This window comes from Nannospalax galili, unplaced genomic scaffold, assembly GCF_000622305.1.
Source record: "Nannospalax galili isolate Female #2095 unplaced genomic scaffold, S.galili_v1.0 scaffold307, whole genome shotgun sequence".
Lineage (NCBI taxonomy): Eukaryota > Metazoa > Chordata > Mammalia > Rodentia > Spalacidae > Nannospalax > Nannospalax galili.
In genome coordinates, this window is record NW_008359625.1 from 4,161,270 (window position 1) to 4,179,699 (window position 18,430).

Sequence of the window (18,430 nt, forward strand, 5' to 3'; positions counted from 1 at the left end):
CCCCTTTTGGAAGGGGTTGTAATTCAGTTTCAGAGTTCTCAAACATGAACTTTGTAGATGATAGCATTGTGTTACAATGTCAAAAGGTTGGACATGACTGAGCTTAAACCAATTCAAATCCCTAATGGTTTATTTGCTTTATCTTAAGATTTATTATTATTATTTATGAGTGTTTTTCTTACATGTGTATGTGTACCACATATGTACAATTCCCACAGAGGCCAGAAGGGGGCATTGGGTCCTCTGGAACTGGAGTTATGGGTGGGTGGATGTTAATTGCCATGTGGGTGCTGGAAACCAAACCCAGTCTTCTACAAGAGTAGCAAGTGCTCTTAACTGCTGAACCATCTCTCCAACCCTAGACTCTTTGTTTATCCTGATCACGTTATCATGTCTCTGTCTCTGTCTCTCTCTGTGTATGTGTGTGTGTGTGTGTGTGTGTGTGTGTGTGAGAGAGAAAGGGTAACATACAAAAAATACCCAGTCTTAAATATTAGAGCTCACTGAATCATCAGAATATCTCAGGAAATTGAATATCTTTGCAAGCTGTTGGGTTGAAAGTTATCCCTTATCTTTCTTGCTATGATGTTAATGGAATGAAAATATTCTTTTTGCCTTTTGGTTTTTTTTATAGGAAAATGATATAAAATATTTAAAAGTTCCCTAGATACTGTCTGTTTCTCAACAAACAGTATTTCCTTTAATGGCATCTCAGGTTGGTAGGTTTGTTTCAGAATCATCAAAGATGGTTGCTTTTTCACCCCCAAGGCTAGATTCTAAGTGAGAGGAAAAAACAGCTGGTGAAAGCCAGTGCTTTCACAACACTAACACACTGGGAAAGGAGAAACAGGCTTAGACAGATGTCATCTGTGCAGAGAGCAAAAGAATCCCAGAAGCAGAGGTGATGGAGACCCTTGCAGGCCAATTGAGAAGAATCAAGAAAGGAAGTAACCCAGTTCAAAGATGAGCTAAGGAGCTGAACAGAGAGTTCTCAAAAGAAGAAATAAAGATGGCTAAGAATCATCTTAAAAGATGTTCAGCATCACTAATAATTAGGGAAATGTAAATGAAAACCACTTTAAGATTTCATCTTACCCCAGTCAGACTGGCTAAGATCAAGAGAACAAATGATACCAAATGTTGGAGAGGATGTGGGGAAAGGGGAACACTCACCCACTGCTGGTGGGGCTGCAAACTTGTTCAACCCCTATGGAAAGCAGTATGGAGAACTCTTAAAAAACTACAAATGAACCTACCATTAGACCCAGCTATACTACTTCTTGGCATATACCCAAGGAACTCATCCTATTGCAGAGACACTTGTACATCTATGTTTATTGCCGCTCTTTTCACAATAGCTAAGGGATGGAAACAACCTAAGTGTCCCTCACCTGAGGTGGATATTTATATCCATTTTTTTATCAATATAGTAGGCAACTGAAGTCAGGCACTCTGACCCACATTATTAAAAGAAACGATTTTGGAAATAAAAAGTGTGAGGTGGAGAGATGGCTCAGTTGGTAAAGTATCTGCCACTCAAGCTTGAGGACCTGAGTTTGGATCCCCAGTACCCAAGTAAAGGCTGGATATGATGGCGCATACCTGCAATCCCCATTCTCTGGGAGCAGAGAGAGGAGGAGCCTCAGGACTTGTTAGTCTTAACCCATCAATCCACCAGCTCCAGGTTCAATGAGAGATCCTATCGCAAAAATTAATGTGGAAAGCAATAGAGGAAGACACCCACTGTTAACCTCTGGCCCCCATAGGCATGTGATACACATGTATGCACACAAACATACAGAAAAAGAAATACAAAGGATGTATATAAACAGTCCTTCCTTTTAACACTGTACTTTTCTTCCATATATTAGTCTATATTTAGAACCTGTCACAAGTTATAAATCTGTACAAGCAATCTGAATAATAAATAAAATATTCTTAACATGATTTATTTATTTTTATTTTACATGTATGAGTGATTTGTCTGTCTGTTTGTAAGTATATCACATGTGAACTGTGCCCACAGAGGCCACAAGAGGGCATTGAATTCTCTGGAACTAAATTTAGGGATTATTGTTAGCTGCCATGGAGATGCAAGTATTTTTTTAAAAGAATTATGTTTCAAACTGTTTAAAATCTATATAGTTTTAGCTTTGTCTACAGAGCAAAAAAAAAAAAAAAAACCAGGATGTTCTAGTTAGATGAGGTCTGAGTTTGTGAAACTGATTAAAAGGCTGGGCATGGTGACTCACATGTGGGAGGCCAACGCAAGAGGATCACCAGTTCTGACTATCTTGGGCTACAAAGCAAGACCCTGTCTCTTAAAACAAAAAAAGAAAAAAAGTGGGAGGTTGGTTTAAGTATGTTCTTTTCTGGAACACGTATTAGAACTGTTGTATGTAGTTTAGTGATTGTATTTACAATGAGATCTGCTTTGAGAATCTACCAAGGAGGAGGTAAGTTTCCTGTGGCAAACATGCCTCAGTGCAGCAGTGCCTGAACAAAGGCAGCCTGACTCTTAGAGTTGTAAAATCAAGAGTGAAGGGCTTAGAGAGATGGTTCAGTGATTAAGAGCATGTACAGCTCTTGCAGAGAACTCAAGTTCAGCACCCACATCAGATAACTTTGAACGACCTGTAAATCTAACTCCAGGAGGATCTGATGCTTCTGGCCTCTGTGGACATTTGAACTTTCATGCAAATACCCCACCACCACCACGTGCACATAATTAAAAATTAAAAAATTAAATTTAAAAATTAAAAATAATTAAAACCAATAGTAAGCCTGATCTGTTTTCAGAACTTGTTCCTTCAGATTTCTTTTGGAATTCTTCCACCCAAAGGCATACTCTGTTTAAACAGTACATCCAGCAAGTAGGGGAAAGAAGCGAGGACCCTAGTCTTATTAGGGAAGGATTTGCCTTTCCAACCCCTTCTGCCCCAGAACAGCATATAAAACCGCAAAAGGATGTTATCAATCTAATCTCAACTTTTGTTTGCAAAATAATTATAATTTGTAGCTTTCAGTGATTTTTCACAACTACACACACACTATTCTGGGTCAGGGCAAGGCAAATCATGAGGGATTAAAGCTGTATGTTTAGCTTACAAGAAGAGCCCAAGGTTTAGTGAGATTATTTACATCGTAAAGAAGCTGAGATAGTGTTAAATGATCTCAAAACATGAGATTAGCTTCAGTTACAAGGTTAGATAAAATTCCCATTTGTAACAGAAGACAGTCCCAGAAAAGTCATTCCCGCAGTTTCCAGATTTGTTTATTCATGGTTTCTGAGAAATATAGAATAGTGTTAGAGAAAAATATTGATCTTAATGAATATTAGGTTAATGCATTGATGACTTTAGGAAAGTTTGATAGCTTTTGGATAAAGTTTTCAGTCTCCTTAAACCTTAGAACTCTTTTATCATTTTTAACACACGCAATTACATATACCTGCCTATTGCAGTACCAGACACACTAAATATTTGAGTAGTAGCTACTTTCTCTTTTTAAATTGCATATACTTAGTAAATTGGAAACATGAATCACTACTTTGGAAGCAATAAAGCTATCAGAAGCTAGTCAATATATTTTCTGTCAAAGAATAAACATAGTATTCATTATGAAAATACTTGAATGATTGCAAATTGTTAATAATAACCAAAAATAACAGATTATTTTAGAATCAATATCAGATTTGTTTGGTTTGATATATTAGCACTTCTTGAGGCAGCCTTTTCCAAATAGGTAGCTGTGTGAGACAAGATTTTTTTCACATGTTAACCTCAGCAGTATATATAACAAGAGATAAAGAAGCAGATATGAGTTATTAAGCTAGTTGTTTTGGTTTTCAGAAATGTAAAGCAATGCTACTCTTTTTTTTTTTTTTTTTTTTTTTTTTTTTTTTTTTTTTACATCTCCCTGTAGCCCCAGCTGGCCTGGAACTGTGCCACCACACCGGGCTAATTCTACTCTTTTTTTAAATTATTTTTGTGTTTGGGGGTTGTGTGGATGTGCATGCTATTACCAGAGGACAACTGTGTGGAATCATTTCTCTCCTTCCTTTATGTGGGTTCCAGGACTGGAGCTCAGGCCCCCAGTCTTGTGCATCACGCACCATTACTTGCTGAATTGTCTTACTGAGCCCAATGCTGCTCTTCAGAGTATTATTATTTTTAAATTAATTAGGTTTTTTCCTCATTAAAAATTTTCACATTGTTTTTATAGAATGTGTATTAAAACATCATTGTGGGTCCTCATTTTAATAGCCTAGTGGGTTTCTGAATCCAAAAAGTTAATCAGCAGTTGTGAATTACTCAGCCATATAAAAATATTTCACCAGGGGCTGGAGAGATGGCTCAGCAGTCAAGAATACTGGTTGTTCTTGCAGAAGACCCAGGTTCAAATCCCAGCACCCTCATGACAGCTAACAACTGTCCGTAACTCCAGTCCCAGCGGCTCCGACAGCCTCTTCTGACTTCCGTGGGCATTGTGCGACATGGGTATACTTACCTACAGGCAGGCAATACACGCATACACATAAAATAATAAAACTTAAAAATATTTCACCAATTATCAGAAACCTTCATCCTGTTGTCTTTTCTCTTTAATTAGGTTCTTTAGTAATCGAAGATAAAGAGAGCCAGCCACAAATGCCTAAGCAGAATCCTGTCGTGGAACAGAATTCCCAGCCACCAGGTGGTTTATCTTCCAACCAGTTATCCAAGTTTCCAACACAGATCAGCCTAGCTCAGTTACGACTCCAGCATATGCAGCAACAGGTAATGGCTCAGAGGCAACAGGTGCAACGGAGGCCAGCACCTGTGGGTTTACCAAACCCTAGAATGCAGGGGCCAATCCAGCAGCCTTCCATCTCTCATCAGGTAAATGTGGAAGCAGGCCTATCCTAACTTAGATAACTGTAGTATAATTGTTTTCAGCAGCATAAAATAACCAAGCCGCCTCCACTGCCTTTCATTTAAATATATACTTTTATAAAAACTTAACTGCCTTAAGGATCCCTAATCTAATACCTAGTTTTCAGGTCAACTCAAAAGTGATTTAATGAGCCAGGCATAGTGACTCACGCCTTTAGTCCCAGCACTTGGGAGGCAGAGTCAGGTAGATCCCTGTGAGATCAAGGCCAGCCTGGTCTACATATCAAGTTCTAGGCCAGCTGGGGCTACAGGGAGACCCTGTCTCAAAAAAACAAACAAGGGCTGGGCATGGTGGTGCATGCCTTTAATGCCAGCATTTGGGAGGCAGAGGCAGGCGGATTTTTGTGAGTTTGAGGCCAACCTGGTCTATATAGTTCCAGGACAGCTGGGGCTACAAGGAGACCCTGTCTCAAAAAAGACCAAAAAAAAAAAAAAAAGATTTATTTATTTAGTTGGTATATCCGTTTTCATCTACTGTTCATTGTCATCCTGTTCTAGCAAGGGTTAAATGTTCACGTTCCCAGGTAACTTAGGCCTGTGATTGATGGAAAAAGCTGTGTACCTGTAATTACTGTGAGTGCATCAAAATGATACACTTTAGGAAACTATTGTCTATCAAGATAGTATTTAGAAAACCACATTGCATCTTGGAAACATGAACAAAAAATAGAGGACAGGCCCGGCATGGTGGCGCATACCTTTAATCCCAGCACTCGGAGGCAGAAGCAGGCAGATCTCTGTGAGTTCAAGGCCAGCCTGGTCTACATAGTAAGTTCCAGGACAGCTGGGGCTACAGGGAGACTATAAAAAAAAAAAAAAAAAAAAAAAAAAAAAAAAAAAATAGAGGACAGGAGAATCAGTAGAACTCTACCCTTTCAGCCTTTTCCCATGTACTAGAGAAAATCCATGTGCTCTTCATAGTTTTACTCGAAGAGAAGTATTCTGTCAGTCCATTTTTTTAGCATGTGGATATGTGTGTGGTACAAGCACATGTGTACAGGTGGGCATGCATGTGTCTTATGTGGAGATCAGATGTTGACATCACATGCCTTCGGCTTGATTTGCTGAGTTTTTATAGAAATTTTACAAAATGTAGAAATGGTTTTCAAAGAATTTTTCAACCCTCAGTGGAAGTTATAGGCAATATATGTAGGGGTTTTGCTGTTGGATTTTTTGTTTCTTTTTCTGTTTGCTATTTTGTGGTGCTGGATGCAACCCAGGGCCTTACACATGCTAAAACACATTTCTGCCACTTAGTTTATTAACCAGGGAAGGAGTGAATCTTTTACCTTAATTGCCTTTTTACTAAGAAGAAAGTAACTGAGGCAGTTAATAACTATATGAAAAAAGGTTCTTATATATACAAGCAATGGCAAGCAGAAATAACCTCCAAGCCTTCAAAAAAGTCTCTACTATATAACTTAATTTTCTGACTTAGAAATACTTTTGGCATCTTACCTTACATAGTGTTACTTCTCAGTCTGTGCTATGACCTCTAGATCTTGTTTCATATTCTCATTTCCTTATTTCTCTATTCTGTCAAATACTCATGTCTATGCTTTTGCTCTCTTCTATAAATTTGTATACTACCCTTCTCCTGTATTCTTAGTTTCTTGGGTTTTTGCCTGTTTATGTGCTTATACATTTTGAGCAGTGCTGTCTAAGCAGATGGATCTTTGTGTGTCTGACTGTGTGGAGTATGCAAATCATATTGTACATCTGCCCGTTTGGGCAAGTGGAGTAAAAGTATTGTGCTTGTAAAAAGTCATTTCCTTGATAGTTCCTACTTCTTCCTGTGGAGAATAACCATGTCACCTGCATTCTTAAAGAGCCAGGTGACAACAGAGGCAGAGCAGTTCATTATGTGGCTCAAGTAGAACAGACTTGACACGCTTGGTGCTACATAGTATGCTCTGTCAAACTCCAGTGGACACATCTGCTCATTTGAGAGCACTCTCACATACATCCTTTTATGCATAATTCGTCGCAATAGTTCTCACTCTGATTATGCCTATAGGTTTGCCATTCTTTTCCTTAATTTTTTTTTTTTCCTTTTTTGCTGCTCACAGAGCTGTTCAGGTTTTATTTGGATGTTAACAGGAAGAAGGGTCTTGCACTTTAACAAGTGATTTATCAAACAAGTTAAATTTAAACTAGAATTTCTGCTTCAAAGACATGCCTCATGTAATATTCTAGTTAAATCATATTACTCAGATTCAAGTTCTTGTGTCATCAGAATAACAGAGATTGAAGAGACTTGAGCATTTGTAATCACTTGCTGCTTTGGTTCATGAAAGGAGATAAAAATATCTTTACATTTTGAGTTATACTAGCAAATGAAACATTTCAGTGCTTCCATTAATGCTTTGCTTTAGAGTCTGAGATGTAATTTACAGTATCCCGTGTAAGTTTCTTTTAAACACCGAAATTTCTTTTTTAAGTTCACTTTCTGCCACAGTAAATTGAAAACTCTTGTACTCCAAGTTGTCCAAACCTACAAAGAACTTCTCAAAGAGCAGTCTAATCGACGTCAGTCCCTGCTTTTTTTTCACTTTCGATAGCTTAGAAATCTTTGTTGTCTTTTAATTTTTTTAGCTACTTTTTTTTGGTTTTTCCTCCAATTCCTGCTTTTGAAGATTCCACTGTTCAAATGCAGTCGCAAAATTCTCGGGAAGTTCACTGTTAACCTTCTGCCTTTTGTTTTGGTATGTTTTCCAAAGCTCTTCTATTTTCTGGATACTGTCCTTGAGAGAATCTTTGGTAAGCACCTCCATGCTTCTTCTCTTTGAAAGAATACTATGAACATCTCCAAATTTTTCCAGCATTTTCTGTACTTCAGCTATTTAGTAACATCCTTCTCAGAAGCACTCTGATTTTGTCCTTCTTCAAAATCATAGATTGCTAATCCTGGATCCTCCTTGAGTGGCTTAGAATTTCCAGAGTACTTCCTTCACAACTCCAACCTCTGTCACCACCTCCGAAGTCCTCCTTAATTATTTTATTTTTATATTAATCTTTTAATTCTTGAATTAATTTTTTCATTGGAGAAAAATTATCACTAGTTTTGCCATTTATTTTAAGATTGTTTTGCTTTTAAATAGTCTTTGGGCTTTTTACCATAGTCTCATAAACTGAACTATAACTTTAGGAAAGTAAGAAAACATCACCATATACCTTGCTGATCTGTGAGCTTCTTAATGGCCTGGCCGGGTTAGTGTTTAGTCTTTTTGGCATCAAAAATGTCATTTTTTTGGTTGAATTGTTATAAACAGCCTACAAGAGAACTGTTGGTAGAAAACTTTGGTAGCTACTTTATTCTCCTTTAAGACTTATTTTAGATGTTGTTTCACTTAAAAAAATTAAATTTTCCACTGTTTCCACTTGTCCTATTTTCTGTTCATGTTTCCATGATATAAAATCCTCATTTCACATGTGTTATAGGAAAATCAAAAAGAATTAAGGGTTCAGGCTTATGCTTGTGTGGCACTTTGAGGTTCTCCTCCGTTGTTTTCACTAGCACTGTTTTTCTCCTCTTCACCTTCAGAATTTCAGGTGGTCCAGAATCAGTATTTAAATCTGTTTTTCAGTTGACCTGTAATTACTGATCATTCATAAAGGAGTAAGACCCAACACTTCTAAGAAAGAGAAAAAGGAAGCAATTAATCCAAGCTAGGAGACTGAATTCCAAAAGTAGAATAAAACTGGGTGGGATGAGGTTAGGGGGCTACACTTTAAAATGGTCTGCCTTTATAGTGTTTGAGTTGGTGCTTCATGAACCTTATAGATGACACAGTTTATTTGTTCCCCTGTGAATGTGGGAGGAGATATTTTCCTCTCACTAAGAAGTTCTGATCATACATATTTAAAGTATCTTGAAGAAAGAAGCAATAAATTCCAAACTGTAAAGAGAATTAGGTAGTCAGAGAAAACTGGCATTATGAGCAAATGTTTTTTTCTGAAACTCTGGTCACAATTTCTAGGACAACCATTTGTAGAGGAGGCAAAGCAGGACTTGTTATACCTAGCCTTCCCCTACTCAACCAATGTTATCTTTGAAATGTTTCCTTTCAAAATCCTATTCCTTTCACTTCTTTTCCTTTTCCTTCCCCTCCCCTCCCCTTCCCCCACCTTTAAAAATTGGATTGTACAAATTGTAACATTGCCCATTCTACCCATTATGTGTGTGTGAGATCATAATAGGAAGTCATCTTTGGCAGAGTTGCTGTCCTTTTAAAATTGTATAAAATAAAGATCCTTTAACTCTATGGAAGTAATTGTTACTGAAGTGGTTTAATTTCTTTCTTTTTTTTTTTTTTTCTTAGCAACCGCCACCACGTCTAATAAACCCAACTGGCCTGGAACTTGCTATGAAGACCAGGATGGCTTTGAGCTCACAAAGATGTGTCTGTCTCTGCCTCCTGAGTTGTCCTTTTAAAATTTTATAAAATAAACATCCTTTAACTCTATGGAAGTAATTGTTACTGAAGTGGTTTAATTTCTTTCTTTTTTTTTTTTTTCTTAGCAACCGCCACCACGTCTAATAAACTTTCAGAATCACAGTCCTAAGTCCAATGGACCAGTCCTTCCTCCTCATCCTCAACAGCTGAGATATTCACCAAACCAGAATATGCCACGGCAGGCAATAAAACCCAACCCCCTACAGATGGCCTTTCTGGCTCAACAGGCCATAAAACAGGTATAGACTTAACTTTCTCTCCAGCTGCTGATTGTGCTTTTTGCTTCTCTTTACTTCATATTACATTGGATTTATAAATAAACTAGCAGGTGATGAAACTTTTTATATTAATGAACAGAAATTACAAGTTTAGCAGGGTCAGATCTATGGAGACAGGTAAGAAAACATGCCTCGGTGCTTTATAATCTAGTCCTTTACATACTCTGTTTCTGTATGTAATCAGTTTGGATTTGATACATCAGCAAGGGTTATGAAATAACATTTTATTTATTATTTGGTCTTTTTTAAGGCAGGTTCTCCCTGTAGGCTGTCCTGGAACTCACTATGTAGACCAGGCTGGCCTCGAACTCAGAGAGATCCGCCGCCTTCTGCACTCCCCAAGTGCTGGAATTAAAGGCGTGCGCCACCATGCCCAGCCAAATAATATTTTTAAATTCGTGACTTTTTCTATTTTATCATTGCCAGTAAAGATTGGAACTATGGCTTGGCCTCAAGTTATATTTATAACTAATTTGTGGCCTTGGGCAGTATATTATTTTTATATCTCATTCCAACTATAAAAGGGAATGCCTTATAGAGTTATGTGGAGTTATCTGATGTTTATAAAAATACCCAACACCTTTCAAGTATGAAACCACCTCCGTTTATGGGATTTCAATGGGTAAATATATGGGCAAAGAATATTACCATGTTACAGAATTTTTGTGAAATGCTATCTCATTTCTGTATGTGTGTTTTAAGCTCATCTACAGAGTGGGAAAACCTAGAAAGATGCCATCTACTCTATAACCTTTGAAGAAGAGAAGGGGCGGTGAATGGGATGAGATGAAAGTGTTGGGTGTGTGGGTGTTGAAGATGACTTCACATCTCACTTCATATTGTTTTATACATAGTTTTTACAGTGAAACATATAAATTCAATTTTTCACAGTGCTCTTGTTTTAGTGCATTACCCTGTAATGTCATTCATATTTAAATGACAATGTGTTTGGACAGGTTTTTTTTTTTTCCCCCCCTGAATAATCTTTGGATACATTTCAGTTACTTTTTTTACCCCCATATTTTATTTTGAATTTTTTTCAAATATAATAAAAGTTAAAAGAATTTTATAGGGAACATTTTGTTTTGCTTACCTTATATACTAACCATATGTATATTTAGCCATTCATTATATTTTGGATAGGTTTTGAAGCAATCAAACAGCATGCTTCAACATTGTCTTTGTTTTGTGTTTATCTCAGCTTCTAACATGATTGACAAGGCTTTCCTCAGTAAGCCTTAGGTATCTGTTCCTCTGTGAAAAATAAAGAGGATATAAAAACCTGAAGGCCCTGGTTTATGGCTGGTTATTTTCAGATATTTCAGGTAGGGACAGAAGGAAATGTTTTCAATCCTTCACCTTTACCCTGAGGTTGCTTTTTGTATGCTTATATTTCTTTCCCATTATCCATAGGCTTTCCGAGGATGTGTTATGGTTTTCTGGTATATGCTAACTGTTCTCTGCCGTTTAAAAAATAATAATAAAAGTGGGAAGTGATGATGCATGCCTTTAGTCCCAGCACTAGGGAATCAGAGGCCAGCCTGTTTTCAAGTCCCAGGCCAGCTGGGGCTATCGGGAGATCCTGTCTCAACACCTCCCTGCCCCCCAAATTATGAAATCTATTTTTAGAGGATTAACACATATGTGCCCCCACACACACACACACACAAATTATATATACTGTTTTCCCTCCCTCATTCTTTCCTTTGAATTCAAACAGCAGACTGTGTCTACTCCATGTCTTGAAAAAGTGACTGACATTTCATGTGTCCCTTCTCTTGTTGCTACTCCAGTGGCAGATCAGCAGTGGCCAGACTACCCCCACCACCGCCAGCAGCTCATCTTCTACTCCCTCCAGTCCCACGATCACAAGTGCAGCAGGATATGATGGAAAATCTTTTAGTTCACCTATGATTGATTTGAGTTCACCAGTGGGAGGTTCATATAATCTTCCTTCTCTTCCAGATGTAAGTTTATACAACATTTAAAAAAAAAACAAAAAAATCCTTTGAAATTGTTGGAGTTAGCCTAAGGCCTGCTTTTATTGGATTATGAACTATTTCTGAAAGTTTGTTTTTAGTCTTAGAAATACAGCATCAACAAAATTATGAACACTTGGACATACAAAAGAATGTTTCAACCAGACTCTGAAGTTTATCATTTTTATAAATGATTCATTAATGCATCATGAGGTGAAGGCTGGGAAAGGAGGAAAATAAGACATGGGAGAATAGACTGGGATGTTCCCTACTAAAATGAAATATATTAAAATAAGGATGGAGATGAATGCCAGAAATTTAAGACATCAGAAAAGATGGATACTCCCTTAAGAATACCACACTTTTTTGTTTGAGCATACTGTTAGTACAGAATTACCTCTGATTCATTTCATAATTAATTACTTAAATAATTTAGGTTCTTGACTTTGACAAATGACTTAATCCTTCCAAAGGGAGAAATGAAATCATCTTTTGCCTCCACACTTAACGTCAATTCCTTGTTTTACCTTTTCTTATCCTGTAATCTCAGTGGTATGCTGTGCATGTATGCAACCAAAACATGAAACATTAACATATATGAAGTGTTTTATACACTATAGTTGGAAGGAATCATCTATAAGATTCTTGAGGTTGAGATCAATTATTATTTCCTAATAGTTGCATTATTAATCTCATGAAAGTCATTTCCGTTTCTATAATATACATTAAGGGGGATAGCTTTTTATTTACCTACTAAATTTTAATATACTTCATTCTGAGGTGGTACTCTAAACATGTGCGTGCAATATCTGGTCTTCATCTGTATAGTGCATACCCAAAGCATCTGCTAATAAAATATGGACCAAGTATTTGGACACTAAAGAAATTATATGAAGCCAGATTCTCACTGTATTCTTTAAATGAAACCACAGATCACAACAGATTGAACACATAAGCAGAAATGAGTCTAGTTTGTCACTCTAAAGTAGACTATAGAGATTGATAGCAGTGTATTGTGCTAGTTTTCTCTTTCCAAGTTCATTGAGTATATCTACCTTTTAGTTAAAAAAAAAAAATTGAAAAAAATTTTTTAATAGTTCGAATGGTAAGCTAGTTTTTTTCCCTGACTATTGACTTCTAAAATAATGTGTCCTCAGCATATTTACTTAGGTAGAATTTAAACTTTTATTCTGACTTGTTTATGGGGGAAATAATCTATCAGAACTTGTCAAATTTATGTCTTATTTTATAGTATTTATGATTGAAATTTTCTTAAAAATTTAAAGTGTTAGCTTGCAAAGTCAGTTTGACCTGAAAGTTTATTTTCTTTGAAGATTGATTGTTCAAGTACTATCATGTTGGACAATATTTCGAGGAAAGATACAAGTATAGATCATGGCCAGCCAAGACCACCATCAAACAGAACAGTTCAGTCCCCAAATTCGTCAGTGCCATCTCCAGGCCTTACAGGTAAAGTCACTTTTGATTTTATAAATGTTTTCCTAGTTTTACTGTAGTCATATGATGAAAAATTCTTCTCTGCCTTACTTTCTTATTAAAATGTATCTCAAGATGTTTTGGGGTTTGTTTGTTTTTTTCCTTAAAAAAGTGTGTATGTGTAACCTAGGGGAGTTCTTTCTACTGTGTGGCTTCAGAGTTTAGGTAGTCAGGCTTGGTAGCAAGCAACTGCCTGCTGAGCCATCTAGCCTGCCTCAGCATAGACATTAATGACAGCAGTTGGACCTCTCTTGTTTATTGCTTCCCATTTGAATCTTCAGCCTGACTTTCACACTTGCTCTCATTCACTGTTCTCGCTTTGTTTCTTTTCTTCCTCCCCTTCTATTCCTTTCCTTCTCTTTCCTCCGTTCTTCTCACTCTCCCTCCTTTCTCTTCCTTCCTCCTTTGTCCTTTTTTTTTCTTCTACTCTTCCCTCCCCCTCCTCCTCCTAGCCCAGTGTGACTGCTTCAAAGACATTATCCTCTTGCCTCAGCTTCCCTAGTGCTGAGATTCAGGCATGTGCAACCTAGATCAGTTTATTCCATGGAGTGGTTGTTTTCTTTATTGAACTCCTTAACAAAAAAATAATTTTAATATTATTTATTCTCTCCTATCATATGAGTTCCAGGAGTTCAACTTAAGTTGTCTAGCTTGCTGGCAAGCACCTTACCTGTTAGCCACCTGGCTAGCCCTCTGGAACTCATTTTCTGTCAGCCTTTGCTTCTTCTGCAGCTTTCACTCAACACTAGAATTCTTCCTACTCTATGGAAAGCAAGACTTGAAATATTTTACTTATTGTCATTCCAAGTTGGGCAGTATGGAGATGCTCCTGGCAACTAATAACTGTATAGGTCAGAGATACTGCCAAACCTCCTATGATGGATGCACAGGCATTCTCCCTGCCCAAATCCAATAGTGCTGACACTGAAAACCTTTTGTCTAACAGCTACAATGGATGTGATTGGACTTTGGCAGCAATCTATTGTTTCATACGACTTTATTGTTTATTGCTCATTTTCGTATAATGTAGGTGAGCATATTCAATGAAACTGAGTTCATAATTATTAGTTCATCTATAAATGTATTTTCCTCTCCTCAGGACCTGTTACTATGACTAGCGTCCACCCCCCAATACGTTCACCTAGTGCCTCCAGCGTTGGGAGCCGAGGAAGGTAAGCAGATTGAACCATATTCACTAGTACAGTTGTTTCTCAGTATTCATGCAGATTTGGTTCCAGGACCCCTCTATACCAAAAATCTAAAGATGGTCAAGTCCCTTAAATAAGATAGTGTCATATTTGCATGTAACCTCCACATACTTTTGTCTGTGCTTTCATTTATATCTAGGTTACTGATGGTGCCTAATGCAATGTGACTGTTATGTAAATAGTTGTTATACTGCATTGTCTAGGGAATAATAGCCCCCCCTTCCCACCAAGTATTTTCCATCCACATACATGGAGGCCACAGATGTAGAGAGCCAACTAAATGAAATCTCTTGCTAGTATTCAATGTTTTGATATTTGGTAAATTTTTTTACTTTTAATTTTTTTAAACTAATAATTTAATGTTGGGTTTAATCTTTAAAGATAGAAAATACTTGTCTAAGATGATGTTTGACATGTTAGCAAAGAAAAAGTAACTATAATATTGTATGTGGACACAGCTAGAAAAAAGAAACAGAATTTTCTTTTTCTTTTTGTTTTGACAGGATCTCACAATGTAACTCTGGCTGGCCTGAATCTCACAGAGATCTGACTGCCTCTGCCTCCTGAGTGCTAGAGTTAAAGCTATGTGTCACGACACCCAACCTCTCTTTCTGGTTTTTGAGACAACATTTCACTATGCAGCTTTGGCTGCCCTGGAACTCACTATGTAAATCAGGCTGACTGGTAGTGATATACTCCTCCCTCTGCCTTCCAATAAAGAAGCAGTGCTTTATTTCAGTGTTCTCTGACTTCTGTAATGATCAAACATTGGTTCTACTTTAAAAGAAATTTGGTGGGTTTTTGTTGTTGTTGTTGTTTTGTTTTTTTTAAGTACAGGGTCTCACTCTGTCCACTAGGCTGGTCTAGAATTCTCAGAGATTCACCTGTCCTTGCCTCCAGACTGCTGGGGCTAAAGGCATATGTCGTCACACCCAGCTTAAATGAAATGTACTGACAGTTCAGATGCTACTTTAGATTGTTCTTTTGCTCTCCCCTCATTATGTTTGTAACTTGTTGTAGATACAAGCCCAATTCTTATTAATCATTTAATGGAAGCAGTTTGCCTAGGAAGAGAGTTGTAATTGTACAAGGGGATCCCACTGTGATCTTTAAGGAGCAGACACCAACAAATGGTATCCTAATTGTCCTAATAATACAAATTGGTCATGAAAGCCTAGAGGTCTCATTTTCACTGGCTAGAAAAAGAAATTAGTAAAGCATAAAGATGTTAGTTTTAAGACACCAGATGTAGCTGGCTGTTGTCATGCAAGCCTTTAATCCCAGCAGAGGCAGAGACAGGTGGCTCTCTGGGAGCTGGAAGACAGCCTGGTCTACATAAGTTACAAATCAGCTGGGGCTACAGAGGCGACCCTTTCTCAAAAAATCAAACAAACAGAAATATAGAGCCTCAGAATAGTGAGGTCAGTTTTACTTGAGATTGTCTTTTCAGATTATATAATGTGTCTATTTAGAAAGGTTAGTATATAATGCCTTTTTATCATTAATGAAATTAATGCATGCTGCAGTTGCATTTCAGTTATGCATCATTTTCTGCTGATGTAGTATAGTTATTGTTGTGAAGATAATTATTCCAGAATATTCTTACTGTATTTGTGTGTGAAGTTTTCAGTTTAGCATTTTTAGATTGTTTCATTTTATTTCTCTTTTCCTTTCCTTTCTCTCTTATAGCTCTGGCTCTTCTAGCAAACCAGCAGGAGCTGATTCTACACACAAAGTCCCAGTAGTCATGTTGGAGCCAATCCGAATAAAACAAGAAAACAGTGGACCACCTGAAAATTATGATTTTCCTGTTGTTATAGTGAAACAAGAATCTGATGAAGAATCTAGACCTCAAAATGTAATTATTTTGGTGCTTGCAATGCTGTTCCCATTTAAGGGGCAAGGAAGGAGTAGTCCCCAGTACAATAGCACCCATAGAACAGGCCACAGTATGAGAATTAAAACTACATAGGAATTTTGTTCAGGGCAGAAAACTATTTAGGTAATAATGAAAAGTCCTATGGGGACTGGCTTAGACATGGTGCCTAGAAAACTAAGCAAACTGTTCGAAAAATAAGGTAATTGAAATAAAAGATTGTACAAGCAAGGAAATGTAATCATTGTACATTTTATAGGTCTTCAGTGAATAGTATGTGTCAGTGATGAAATAAATACCTAAATAAATAAAAACTGATGAGGATATAGCCTGAATTACATATAATTATAGTTGTGGGCTTTCAGAAAACCTCACTAGTACAGACAGGAACTAGACTATTGAAATTATGAACAGTTAATGCTGCCTCCCATGATCTCACCTACTTCAGTGCTCAATAAAACCATGCTAACAGAACAGGTTAGGTTGTGGTAACTGTGTAAGGGAAGGGAAAGGAAAGTGAGAATGCAAAAACTTATTCTTGGTATCTTCCATAGCTAAAAGCATACATACACTTACATTTTAAAATTGAAAAATCCAAGAAATTGCAGTTGATAAGCATTTCATTTAGAAATGTAGAGGTAAACTAGGTATAGTGTTATGCACTTGTAACTCTAGCTACTTAACGAGGCTTAGGCAGAATTGCAAGTTTGTTTTATAGAAAGGAAGGAAGAAGGTAAACTTTTTAAAAATGACATTTTATTTTGTGTGTGTATATTTGTGTGGGGGCTTGTGTGTCACGGTGCACATGTGGAAGTCACAAGACAACTTGCTACAGTAGGCTCTCTCTTAACGTCAAGGTCCTAGAGATTGAATTCAGGTTATCAGGCTTACTAGCAGATACCTTTACCCACTGAACCATCTTGCTAGTTCAGATCAAGTTAAATTTGATTATCCTAGTATCTAACACAGAATTTAGATGACTCTTAGAGGGATATTTGTGTCACTCAAAACATGCATACATACATAATACTTTTTTTCTCTTTTACTGTAGACCACCTATCCAAGAAGCATACTTACTTCCCTCCTTTTAAATAGTAATCAGAACTCTTCGTCTGAGGAAACTGTACTAAGATCTGATGCCCCTGATAGCACAGGAGACCAACCTGGACTTCATCAGGAAAATCCCTCAAATGGAAAGTCTGAGTGGCTGGATGCCTCCCAGAAGTCTCCACTTCATGTTGGAGAGATGAGGAAGGAGGAAGACCCCAATGAAGACTGGTGTGCAGTTTGTCAGAATGGAGGGGAACTTCTGTGCTGTGAAAAGTGTCCCAAAGTGTTCCATCTTTCTTGTCATGTGCCCACATTGACAAACTTCCCAAGGTAAGATACTGTTTCTTGCCTTCTCTAATCTATAGTGCAAGTGTTAGGAGTGTGGCACTGTGGTAGAGCTTCCTGGCTAGCATATATACAACCCAGAGTTGTGTCCCCAATACTACAAGGAAATATAAAAGTAACATTTACAGAAAAGTAGATGTAACTAGAGATCATGGTAAGCAAAATAAACTGGTTTCAGGTGAACATATTCTTAAAAGAAAGGGGACTGACTAGGAGCACGAAGGTGTTTAATGGGAGGGAAGAGGATAAGGGAGGGAGAAATAATTTTTTAAATGTAGCATGTAATCAAGTTTTGATGATTGTTATAAAAACTTGTAGAGACTTAAATAAATTCTACTTGGCACAAATGCATAATCCAAAATCCCTAACACTGATCCAGGGTTTCCTATGCCCTGCCTCCTATTCCCTGTGCTTCTCTCAAAAAGCTAGTCTTTTGTGATAAATAATAATAGACTCTAGCTGGACATGGTGACACATCTGTAATCCAAGCACGTAGGAGGTAGAGGCCAGAGGATCACAAATGTGAGCCAAGTATGACTATCTAGGAATCTTAGTTTTAAACTTTGAGTAACAGGAATCATGCTGAGAGGTTTTTTTGTTTTTTGTTGTTTTTTTTATTTTCCCCTGAATACTTTTGGCTATAAAATGCTAATTATACCTCATTTCAGCCCTAATGCCTCCCTTAACCAGATTTTAATAGTAACTTCTTAGACCTTTGCATTGAATTTCTGCTATTTCTTCTCGTAGCTTGCTGCTTTGTACCAAGCAGGTGGTAATAAGTATGCATCGAATAAAATTTATGCCAA

At 37.3% G+C, this 18,430-nt stretch overlaps 1 protein-coding gene across 2 annotated transcripts in view; it reads left to right on the forward strand.

The window, feature by feature from the left end:
• Positions 1-18,430, forward strand: part of Trim24 (tripartite motif containing 24) — a 105,118-nt gene that overhangs the window by 74,538 nt on the left and 12,150 nt on the right. The window contains exons 9-15 of one of the 2 annotated variants that reach the window (XM_008823478.2): positions 4,612-4,778; positions 9,457-9,630; positions 11,463-11,636; positions 12,983-13,118; positions 14,245-14,317; positions 16,043-16,211; positions 17,281-17,609. In XM_008823478.2, coding sequence (XP_008821700.1) covers positions 4,612-4,778; positions 9,457-9,630; positions 11,463-11,636; positions 12,983-13,118; positions 14,245-14,317; positions 16,043-16,211; positions 17,281-17,609 — 1,222 coding nt within the window. Of the gene's footprint in view, positions 1-4,611; positions 4,881-9,456; positions 9,631-11,462; positions 11,637-12,982; positions 13,119-14,244; positions 14,318-16,042; positions 16,212-17,280; positions 17,610-18,430 lie in introns of both variants that reach the window. The other variant, XM_008823477.3, reaches the window with a different exon arrangement.